The 12,401-nt window shown below is 43.6% G+C and overlaps 1 protein-coding gene across 3 annotated transcripts in view; it reads right to left on the bottom strand.

The window, feature by feature from the left end:
* Positions 1–12,401, bottom strand: part of LOC109908310 (glycoprotein-N-acetylgalactosamine 3-beta-galactosyltransferase 1-B) — a 34,227-nt gene that overhangs the window by 5,176 nt on the left and 16,650 nt on the right. For all 3 annotated transcript variants that reach the window (XM_031794620.1, XM_020506930.2, XM_020506932.2), the window contains exons 3-5: positions 8,267–8,420; positions 7,836–7,997; positions 7,130–7,632 (exon numbers count right to left, since the gene is read on the bottom strand). In XM_031794620.1, the coding sequence (XP_031650480.1) occupies positions 7,130–7,632; positions 7,836–7,997; positions 8,267–8,420 (819 nt within the window). The remainder of the gene's footprint in view (positions 1–7,129; positions 7,633–7,835; positions 7,998–8,266; positions 8,421–12,401) is intronic.

Below are 12,401 nucleotides of genomic sequence, written 5' to 3'. Positions count from 1 at the left end.
ATTTTGAGTGAAAACCTCCTTCCATCAGCAAGGGCATTGAAGATGAAACGTGGCTGGGTCTTTCAGCATGACAATGATCCCAAACACACCGCCCGGGCAATGAAGGAGTGGCTTCGTCAGAAGCATTTCATGGTCCTGGAGTGGCCTAGCCAGTCTCCAGATCCCAACCCCATAGAAAATCTTTGGAGGGAGTTGAAAGTCTGTGTTGCCCAGCAACTGCCCCAAAACATCACTGCTCTAGAGGAGATCTGCATGGAGGAATGGGCCAAAATACCAGCAACAGTGTGTGAAAACCTTGTGAAGACTTACAGAAAACATTTGACCTCTGTCATTGCCAACAAAGGGTATATAACAAAGTATTGAGATAAACTTTTGTAATTGACCAAATACTTATTTTCCACCATCATTTGCAAATAAATTCATTAAAAATTTCTCATTGTCTGTCATAGTTGAAGTGTACCTATGATGAAAATTACAGGCCTCTCATCTTTTTAAGTGGGAGAACTTGCACAATTGGTGGCTGACTAAATACTTTTTTGCCCCACTGTATATACTGTACTCTATCATCTACTGCATCTTTATGTAATACGTGTATCACTAGCCACTTTAAACTATGCCACTTTGTTTACATACCCTACACTACTCATCTCATATGTATATACTGTACTCGATACCATCTACTGCATCTTGCCTATGCCGTTCTGTACCATCACTCATTCATATCTTTATGTACATATTCTTTATCCCTTTACACTTGTGTGTGTATAAGGTAGTCGTTTTGGAATTGTTAGATTACTCGTTGGTTATTACTGCATTGTCGGAACTAGAAGCGCAAGCATTTCGCTACACTCGCATTAACATCTGTTAACCATGTGTATGTGACAAATACATTTGATTTGATTTTTGATTTGAACAGTGTAGCTGCTGGGGCCTTCTTAAAGAACAGGTTAGCTGCAGGGACTGTGGCTTGAGGGTGCTCAAGAATGTACACAGGACAGGACAGCGCATAGTGAGGCAGAGCTTTCTTCTGACTCAGTGTGATCAGAACCTCGGAATGACTCCTCTGACCCATCTTTAGCGTTGAGGCTGAATGGGTCCACAACTGGTTGGCACCCCCTTCACCATGTTGGGCTTTTCATCATCCTGGTGAGTAAAGTGCCAGTTGGATGCCCGAGTAGAAAGCAGGTCATCATCAAGGCTATCTGAGTCCTCTGGAGGGAGTGCTATAGGGCCCCGACTCAGGGGACTCAGAAGAAGGCAAAATCATTTTTAGCTGCTCTATCTCAGAGGATAGGGAATTGACATTCCGAGTGAGGCTCTTATTTTTTGACTTTTTCACGAAGGGGGCACCATCGGTTTTGTGGAATTTCCCTCTTTTGGTGGTCCTGGGTGGGTCCTGGCAAACAACACTGGTAAATGATTTGTGAAAACCAGGCCCTCAACTCTGGCTAGCCACACTTCCCTCACCTTCACAGGAAGGATGTTGCAGTTAATGCAGGGGTCAGTAAGGGCCTCACGCAGGTGGCCAAAGCCTAGGCACGTGGGGCACAGGTCATGACCATCTTCTACTTGTAGTTCAGCTCCACAAGAGGAACAGCCATGCATGCCCAGCATCATGGTGATGCAGTGTTCTCTCAGCTCAGAAAGTAGAGAAAAAAAAAACTATAAAATATTTCTTATGTAATATACTGATTCATGAAATTAGTGAGGTCAATATCCCTCCAGGATACCTGGGCCAGGGAGATTAGAAAGGCATGCTCACTGAAGTGTTTTAGGGAGCGTTTGACAGTAATGAGGGGTGGTCGTTTGACCGCAGACCCATTACGGACGCAAGCAATGAGGCAGTAATCACTGAGAACCTGGTTGAAGACAGCAGAGGTGTATTTGGAGGGCAGGTTGGTTAGGATGATATCTATGAGGGTGCCTAGGTTTACAGATTTGTGGTTGTACCTGGTAGGTTCATTGATAATTTTTGTGAGATTGAGGGCATCAAGCTTAGATTGTAGGATGGCCGGAGTGTTAAGCATGTCCCAGTTTAGGTCACCTGACAGCACGAGCTCTGAAGATAGATGGGGGGCAATCAATTTACATATGTTGTCCAGGGCACCGCTGGGGGCAGAAGGTGGTCTACAGCAAGCAGCAACAGTGAGAGACTTGTTCCTGGAAAGGTCGATTTTTAAGTAGAAGCAAACAATTGTTTGGGCACAGACCTGAATAGTAAGACAGAACTCTGTAGGTTAACTCCGCCCCTTTGGCAGTTCTCTCTTGTTGGAAATTGTTAAGTTAGGGATGGAAATTTCAGGGTTTTTGGTGGCCTTCCTAAACCAGGATTCAGACAACTAGGACATCCGGGTTGGCAGAGTTTGCTAAAGCAATGAATAAAACAAACTTAGGGAGGAGGCTTCTAATGAAATGAAACGAAGGCTTTTGCGGTTACAGAAGTCAACAAATGAGAGCACCTGGGGAATGGGAGTGGAGCGAGGCACTGCAGGGCTTGGATTAACCTCTACATCACCAGAGGAGCAGAGGAGGAGTAGGATAACGGTACGGCTAAAGGCTATAAGAACTGGTCGTCTAGTACGTTCAGAACAGAGAGTAAAAAGAGTAGGTTTCTGGGCGCGGTAGAATAGATTCAAGGCATAATGTACAGACAAAAGTATGGTTGGATGTGAATATAGTAGAGGTAAAATCTAGGCATTGAGTGACGATGAGAGAGTTATTGTCTCTAGAGACATCAATTAAACCAGGTGAGGTTACTGCATTGTGGGAGGTGGGACAAGAGGGTAAGCTGAGGCATATTGAGCAGGGCTGGAGGCTCTACAGTGAAATAAGGGAATAATCACTAACCAAAACAGCAATGGACAAGGCATATTTACATTAGGGAGAGGCATGAGTAGCCGAGTGATCATAGGGTCCAATGAGTAGCTGGACCATCTGGCAGTCCGAAGGACAAATCCGGGTTTGGCTGATGCCAGGAAAACGCTACCTGCCCCAATGCACGGTGCCAACTGTACATTTTGGCGGAGGAGGAATAATGGTCTGGGGCTGTTTTTCATTATTTTAGTTCCAGTGAAGGGAAATCTTAACGCTACAGCATACAATGACATTCTAGACAATTCTGTGCTTCCAACTTTTTGGCAACAGTTTAGTGAAGGCCCTTCCCTATTTCAGCATGACAATGCCCCCCCACCCCCCCCACCCCTGAACTCCGCCTAGCAGACATCTTTGTATTAGCAACTATTAATTATGAGCTTATATGATATTAAAGTTAAGGGACATCACCCTGGTCAGGGTGATCCTCAGTAGGGGATAAAAAGGGAAAACACCATATTTTGTGCTGAGTGTGTTACTTGCAAATTACTGTTAGTGTATACTCCGGGTTGCAATCCGGCTTGCAATCCTTATTAAACAAACTAACCTCTGATCAAAGAAGATTCCTGTGGTCACTTCTGTGCACATAGGACAGAATTCCCTTACATCAACCAACATCAGTGCCCGACCTGAGTTATGCTCTTAAGGCTGAATGGAAGCAAGTCCCCGCAGCAATGTTCCAACATCTAGTGGAAAGCCTTCCCAGAAGAGTGGAGGCTGTTATAGCAGCAATGTTCCAACATCTAGTGGAAAGCCTTCCCAGAAGAGTGGAGGCTGTTATAGCAGCAATGTTCCAACATCTAGTGGAAAGCCTTCCCAGAAGAGTGGAGGCTGTTATAGCAGCAATGTTCCAACATCTAGTGGAAAGCCTTCCCAGAAGAGTGGAGGCTGTTATAGCAGCAATGTTCCAACATCTAGTGGAAAGCCTTCCCAGAAGAGTGGAGGCTGTTATAGCAGCAATGTTCCAACATCTAGTGGAAAGCCTTCCCAGAAGAGTGGAGGCTGTTATAGCAGCAATGTTCCAACATCTAGTGGAAAGCCTTCCCAGAAGAGTGGAGGCTGTTATAGCAGCAATGTTCCAACATCTAGTGGAAAGCCTTCCCAGAAGAGTGGAGGCTGTTATAGCAGCAATGTTCCAACATCTAGTGGAAAGCCTTCCCAGAAGAGTGGAGGCTGTTATAGCAGCAATGTTCCAACATCTAGTGGAAAGCCTTCCCAGAAGAGTGGAGGCTGTTATAGCAGCAATGTTCCAGCATCTAGTGGAAAGCCTTCCCAGAAGAGTGGAGGCTGTTATGGCAGCAATGTTCCAACATCTAGTGGAAAGCCTTCCCAGAAGAGTGGAGGCTGTTATGGCAGCAATGTTCCAACATCTAGTGGAAAGCCTTCCCAGAAGAGTGGAGGCTGTTATAGCAGCAATGTTCCAACATCTAGTGGAAAGCCTTCCCAGAAGAGTGGAGGCTGTTATAGCAGCAATGTTCCAACATCTAGTGGAAAGCCTTCCCAGAAGAGTGGAGGCTGTTATAGCAGCAATGTTCCAACATCTAGTGGAAAGCCTTCCCAGAAGAGTGGAGGCTGTTATAGCAGCAATGTTCCAACATCTAGTGGAAAGCCTTCCCAGAAGAGTGGAGGCTGTTATAGCAGCAATGTTCCAACATCTAGTGGAAAGCCTTCCCAGAAGAGTGGAGGCTGTTATAGCAGCAAAGGGGGGGACGGACTCCATATTAATGTCCATGATTTTGGACTGAGATGTTTGATGACGAGGTGTCCACATACTTTTGGTAATATAGTGTACCAGGGGAGAGGGATGCCTAGGGGAAGCAATCCGAATCTCACGTCTTATAGCTGACTAGGCTAACAACCTTCCTGGACGCGGTTATCTCGAGAAGTGACCAGTTGGAGTTTTAAATAGTTGTGGCCTCAATAATGAGCACAGCAGTGGAGGATATCTTGACATGGTTAGCATCGGAGTGCGGTGGCCAACACAGACACACCCTAGCAAGTGGGCTAAATCCACACAAGACAAGGAAGCCCGATATCCTCAGATAAAAGGGATAGGTAGGGGAGACCTGTCACACAGCCTTGGCGGGCGAATTTCGCGCTCTGACCCATAGGTCACAGGCTGTTGGTGACAGACCGACAGTACACACAACTCATAGAGTTTAGCTTATCGTACCGCTACCTGAGAAGATGCAATCCCCCAAACAACGGGAGCAGTGGAGCAGTCACCTTGGGTGATATGGCTCAGCTAACTTTGGAAGAAGAAATAAGAGATGTGGTCTGACGTCCGTTTTTTTAATGAAGCGTGGGGGCACGTCCTCCCACGCCGTCACGTCACCGGCGTGACTTGTTGTTATTATTACTGGACCTGCACGGAGCACGAGGGATATAATCCATACTTCCAATTATACTGACGATCTGAAAGGTATGAAGTAGAACCAACATTCATTAATGTTGTCATTCACTGGAAGATATCCTTTACATAATATGTTGTTTATATTCAGGCCGTTTGTTCATTGAAAATAAGTGTAAATATACCATATATATTACACCAAGAGGGTTTGTGTAAGACTGATAACCTGGTCAAAAGATGCCATACCCTTTAATAGACCAAAAACACTTGGTGTCACAGGAGGTTGGTGGCACCTTAATTAGGGAGGCCGGGCTCATGGTAATGGCTGGGGCGGAATAGGGGGAATAGTATGCTGCCAATATACCGACTCAACTCCAGCCACTTTAATAATGGAAATTTATGTAAATTTTTTTTTATCACTAGCCACTTTAAACAATGCCACTTAATATAATGTTTACATACCCTACATTACTCATCTCGATATATACTGTACTCAATACCATCTACTGCATCTTGCCTAAGCCGTTTTGTACCATCACTCATTCATATATCTTTATGTACATATTCTTTATCCCTTTACACTTGTGTGTATAAGGTAGTAGTTGTGGAATTGTTAGGTTAGATTACTCGCTGGTTATTACTGCATTGTCGGAACTAGAAGCACATGCATTTCGCTACACTTACATTAACATCTGCTAACCATGTGTATGTGACAAATTTAATTTGATTTGAAATACATCAAACATAGTTTGAAATCCTAAAAAGAAAAAAAAACATGTATCGAACAAGTGATCATTTTCAGGTTTTCATACATTTTTGGAATGTTTGGGAGTTACGTTATATTCAGGCATTTGTGAAAATTCTATAGCAATATAGAGTGGGAAAGCGTCAGTGTAATTGGACAATTAATAAACACTGCAGTAAATAAAACATCTGTCTCAACCAGTCTATGCAGACCAGTGCACCATAGCCAATCAGAGCACAATAGGCCTTTATGAAAACAAGCCATTGCCACACAGGCCTGTCATCATTCACACTCATCATTGCAACTGTGCAACTTTAGATCATTAGAACACATTTGCCAAAAGCCACAAAATTCACCTGAATGGATTTCTGCAAATATGTCAATATCACATGGGAGTCCTCTTAACATCTGGGAACTTTTCAGTCCTATTGATCAAACAACCATGAAAAGGTAGGCACTCTCAGTTATGCACACCAACAAGCTCAACAACTAATGCTAGCTAGGTCAAGTTGGGCTAAAATTTTACAAAGGAACATTTGGTAAACCCTCATCAAAATTTCACTGATAAACAATAGGGAATTGTAGCCTACTCGTCCTTCTGCACCTTGTTTAAATGTTATCTAGAGCGTTCGTGACTATTATTGTGCCTGTTTACTGACAACGGTCATATTCAGCGGGCGTTGCTAAATGTATCAGTTATTCTGCGCCCTGGCGCACTCAGATGAGAGTGCTCTGAAATTGGGGTAAATAGCCAGAGTGAATTTGCGAAAGCAAGAGATATGCTAACTGGATAACAGTCGTTAGAGTTCTTGCTAGATAACCAAATGACACCTGCATCACTAGCTGTGTATAGCAACCGAAAAAGTATATGTGGGGAATAAACCAGTCACTCACCCACTCCTCCAATGACATGACATCCTCCTAACAGCTAGCTAACTAATGTTAGGCTCTGTGTTTTTAGCTAGGAATGTTGAGTCAAATAGACCCTATTCTTAAAACCTCTTCTAAAGTTGGTTTTGTAGCATGAACTGGGAATTTGATATTTTTGACTGATATTATGATTGTCTATTTGTTTCATATCTGCAAAGTAGTTAAAACACTGTCCGTTTCACTTGAATAATCTGTGAAACTGTAAGCCAACAAGTAACAACAACAAGACAGACCTCTACGATGGGGTAGTAGCAGTAGCTCCAGTACCAGAAGCTCTTGGAGAACTTCCCTGTCAGATGATGCTCGGGAACAAACGGATGAAACGTCTCCCGTTGAAGGGTATCCCTCGAGTCCATAGCCAGAACACCCATCTTCTCCAGACACTGTCCCAAAGCCAAGTCCTCCACAGAGGTGGTATGGGTACACACCTTGGTCTTGAACCCCTCCACAAACCTCCTGAGAGCTTCTTTACTCAACACATATCCTGCTCCGCCACTCATGTACCCCTGCTTTGCGTAGGGCTTGAAGCGCTTGCCAAAGTAGAGGGGCTCCTCGGGCGTGTGATTGGACAGGACCCAGCGGAGGTTGTCCACCACAACGAAGGTGTCGTCGTCCGCCTTGAGGAACCAGTCGGCATCATTCCCATGATGCTCCAGGGCGTAGTGGAAGGCCCGGATGGTCTTCCAGTAAAGCTGGTCGCGGCCCTCCCCCGTGCCGAGCCCCACTGTGGGGAAGTCTGGAGAAGAAGAATGCTTTATTGCCCAATTTCCTACATTTCACCAACACTGGATCGAGAGCAGTTAGGGTTAAGTGCCTTGCTCAAGGGCACAACAGCAGGAGACAGCATCCAGATTTTTACCGTTGTTAATGAGATTCGAACCGGCCACCCTCGAACCAGCCCGCCTCTCTGCCCTCTAGGCTACCTGGCTGGGTACCTACCTGGGTCGTCGATAGAGCTCATGAAGACCACGACGTTGCAGTGGCGGCTCCAGGTGGCCTTTACGTGGCGGGCCTTGGTCTGCAGGTTACTGGGACCAGTCATCACCCAGCACAGGATGCGCACCTTCCGGTACAGCTCATCTGCCACGCTACTGTCCTCACCTGAAAACCATAGCCAAATTAGAAACAACTTTAATTGATGGAAGAGAGACACTGTATAGTATTCATATTTCTATGGGGAGATGTATAGATGTTTTGGAAAGAGCATATTTCAATAATGAAGTGTCTTTGTGGCAGCAAAGAGATCCATGTTCTATATTAAAATACACAACACACACCTTTCATACTTCCACACAGATTTATGAGAAACTTCAGAGGAAATTAATTTCCTCTAACCTGAAGAGGTCCTGTGTCTTATTGGGCCTGTGTACCTATGTGGTGTGGATGGTTGAGGTTGATGAGGGTTGCTCCTTCCATCCTCCAGTTATTACTGTCACTAGCCTGTCTCTTCTTCGACAACGCTGCTACTGAGCTGTCCTGGCCCTCTCCCAGCACATCGGGCTTCATGCTCATCTCGAACCACACCTGTTTTTACAAATAAAGATGACATGATTCAAATTCAACAAAGTTTACTGACTGATAACATCATAATACCATAGCAGGTATACAAAATACAGTAGGTACAGTCAACAGTAACAACAATGCAAGGAGAGAGTACCGTAATTACAGGTGTATAGGTAGGGCTACCAGACTAGTAATTACAGGTGTATAGGTAGGGCTACCAGACTAGTAATTACAGGTGTATAGGTAGGGCTACCAGACTAGTAATTACAGGTGTATAGGTAGGGCTACCAGACTAGTAATTACAGGTGTATAGGTATGGCTCCCTTAATATTAATTACAGGTGTATAGGTAGGGCTACCAGACTAGTAATTACAGGTGTATAGGTAGGGCTACCAGACTAGTAATTACAGGTGTATAGGTAGGGCTACCAGACTAGTAATTACAGGTGTATAGGTAGGGCTACCAGACTAGTAGTTACAGGTGTATAGGTAGGGCTACCAGACTAGTAATTACAGGTGTATAGGTAAGATTACCTGACTAGTAATTACAGGTGTATAGGTATGGCTCCCTTAATATTAATTACAGGTGTATAGGTATGGCTCCCTGAATATGAATTACAGGTGTATTGGGCTACCTTAAGAGTAATTACAGGTCTTTATAGTTACCTGAAGAGTAATTACAAGTGTATACAGTTGAAGTCGAAAGTGTGGTCTCCATATGGTTGGAGTTTTTAAAACTCGTTTTTCAACCAGTTTTACAATTTCTTGTTAGCAAACTATAGTTTTGGCAAGTCGGTTAGGACATATACTTTTCCAACAATTGCTTACAGACAGATGATTTCACTTATAATTCACTGTATCACAATTCCAGTGGGTCAGAAGTTTACATACACTAAGTTGACTGTGCCTTTAAATAGTTTGAAAAATTCCAGAAAATGGTGTCATGGCTTTAGAAGCTTCTGCTAATTTACATAATTTCAGTCAATTGGAGGTGTACCTGTGGAGGTATTTCAAGGCCTACCTTCAATCTCAGTGCCTCTTTGCTTGACATCATGAGAAAATCAAAAGAAATCAGCCAAGAGCTCAGAAAAATAATTGTAGACCTCCACAAGTCTGGTTCATCCTTGGGAGCAATTTCCAAAAGGCCTGAAGGTACCACGTTCAGCTGTACAAACAATAGTACGCAACTATAAACACCATGGGACCACGCAGCCGTCATACCGCTCAGGAAGGAGACACGTTCTGTCTCCTAGAGATGAACGTACTTTGGTGCAAAAATTCAAAGCAATCCCAAAACAACAGCAAACAACCTTGTGAAGATGCTGGAGGAAACAGGTCCAAAAGTATCTACAGTGGGGCAAAAAAGTATTTAGTCAGCCACCAATTGTGCAAATTCTCCCACTTAAAAAGATGAGAGACGCTTGTAATTTTCATCATAGGTACACTTCAACTATGACAGACAAAATGAGAAAAAAATATCCAGAAAATCACATTGTAGGATTTTTAATGAATTTATTTGCAAATTATGGTGGAAAATAAGTAATCAAGCAAGATTTCTGGCTCTCACAGACCTGTAACATCTTCTTTAAGAGGCTCCTCTGTCCTCCACTCGTTACCTGTATTAATGGCACCTGTTTGAACTTGTTATCAGTATAAAAGACACCTGTCCACAACCTCAAACAGTCACACTCTAAACTCCACTATGGCCAAGACCAAAGAGCTGTCAAAGGACACCAGAAACAAAATTGTAGACCTGCACCAGGCTGGGAAGACTGAATCTGCAATAGGTAAGCAACTTGGTTTGAAGAAATCAACTGTGGGAGCAATTATTAGGAAATGGAAGACATACAAGACCACTGATAATCTCCCTTGATCTGGGGCACCACGCAAGATCTCACCCCGTGGGGTCAAAATGATCACAAGAACGGTGAGCAAAAATCCCAGAACCACACGGGGGGGCCTAGTGAATGACCTGCAGAGAGCCGGGACCAAAGTAACAAAGCCTACCATCAGTAACACACTACGCCGCCAGGGACTCAAATCCTGCAGTGCCAGACGTGTCCCCCTGCTTAAGCCAGTACATGTCCAGGCCCGTCTGAAGTTTGCTAGAGAGCATTTGGATGATCCAGAAGAAGATTGAGAGAATGTCATATGGTCAGATGAAACCAAAATAGAACGTTTTGGTAAAAACTCAACTTGTTGTGTTTGGAGGACAAAGAATGCTGAGTTGCATCCAATAAACACCATACATACTGTGAAGCATGGGGGTGGAAACATCATGCTTTGGGGCTGTGTTTCTAAAGGAAGGAAGGAAAGTAAAGGAAGGAAAGAATGAATGGGGCCATGTATCGTGAGATTTTGAGTGAAAACCTCCTTCCATCAGCAAGGGCATTGAAGATGAAACGTGGCTGGGTCATTCAGCATAACAATGATCCCAAACACACCGCCTGGGCAATGAAGGAGTGGCTTCGTAAGAAGCATTTCAAAGCCCTGGAGTGGCCTAGCCAGTCTCCAGATCTCAACCCCATAGAAAATCTTAAGAGGGAGTTGAAGGTCTGTGTTGCCCAGCAACTGCCCCAAAACATCACTGCTCTAGAGGAGATCTGCATGGAGGAATGGGCCAAAATACCAGCAACAGTGTGTGAAAACCTTGTGAAGACTTACAGAAAACGTTTGACCTCTGTCATTGCCAACAAAGGTTATATAACAAAGTATTGAGATAAACTTTTGTTATTGACCAAATACTTATTTTCCACCATAATTTGCAAATAAATTCATTAAAAATCCTACAATGTGATTTTCTGGATTTTTTTTCTGATTTTGTCTGTCATAGTTGAAGTGTACCTATGATGAAAATTACAGACCTCTCTCATCTTTTTAAGTGGGAGAACTTGCACAATTGGTGGCTGACTAAATAGTTTTTTGCCCCACTGTATATCCACAATAAAACAAGACCTATATCGACATAATCTGAAAGGCCACTCAGCAAGGAAGTAGCCACTGCTCCAAAACCGCCATAAAAAAAGCCAGACTATAGTTTGCAACTGCACATGGGGACAAAGATCGTACTTTTTGGAGAAATGTCCTCTGGTCTGATGAAACAAAAATAGAACTGTTTGGCCGTAATGACCATCGCTATTTTTGGAGTAAAAAGGGGGAGGCTTGTAAGCCTAAGAACGCCATCCCAACCGTGAAGCACGGGGGTGGCAGCATCATGTTGTGGGGGTGCTTTGCTGCAGGAGGGACTGGTGCACTTTCACAAAATAGATGGCTTCATAAGGAAGGGAAAATTATATGGCTATATTGAAGCAACACCTCAAGACATCAGTTAGGAAGTTAAAGCTTGGTCGCAAATGGGTCTTCCAAATGGACAATGACCCCAAGCATAAGTCCAAGGTTGTGGCAAAATGGCTTAAGGACAAGTAAGTCAAGGTATTGGAGTGGCCATCACAATCCCCTGACCTCAAACCGATAGGAAATTTGTGGGCAAAACTGAAAAAGCGTGTGCGAGCAAGGAGGCCTACAAACCTGACTCAGTTACACCAGCTCTGTCAGGAGGAATGGGCCGAAATTCACACAACTTATTGTGGGAAGCTTGTGGAAGGCTACCTGAATCATTTGACCCAAGTTAAACAATTTAAAGGCAATGCTACCAAATACTAATTGAGTGTATGTGAACTTCTGACCCACTGAAAATGTGATGAAAGAAATAAAAGCTGAAATAAATCATTCTCTCTGCTATTATTCTGATGTTTCACATTCTTAAAATAAAGTGGTGATCCTAACTGACCTAAGACAGGTCATTTTTACTAGGATTAAATGTCAGGAATTGTGAAAAACTGAGTTTAAATATATTTGGCTAAGGTGTATGTAAACCTCCGACTTCAACTGTAGGTAGGGCTACTTGAATAGTAATTACAGCTGTATAGGGCTACATGAATACTAATTACAGGGCTATAGGGCCACTAGATATTGGAAACACTTCTGGAAGTAAAGCTAAACA

This window comes from Oncorhynchus kisutch, linkage group LG17 (assembly GCF_002021735.2).
Source record: "Oncorhynchus kisutch isolate 150728-3 linkage group LG17, Okis_V2, whole genome shotgun sequence".
NCBI classification, from domain to species: Eukaryota; Metazoa; Chordata; class Actinopteri; order Salmoniformes; family Salmonidae; genus Oncorhynchus; species Oncorhynchus kisutch.
The sequence above is the reverse complement of the archived record's forward strand: the minus strand, read 5'-3'. Positions and strand labels throughout refer to the sequence as shown.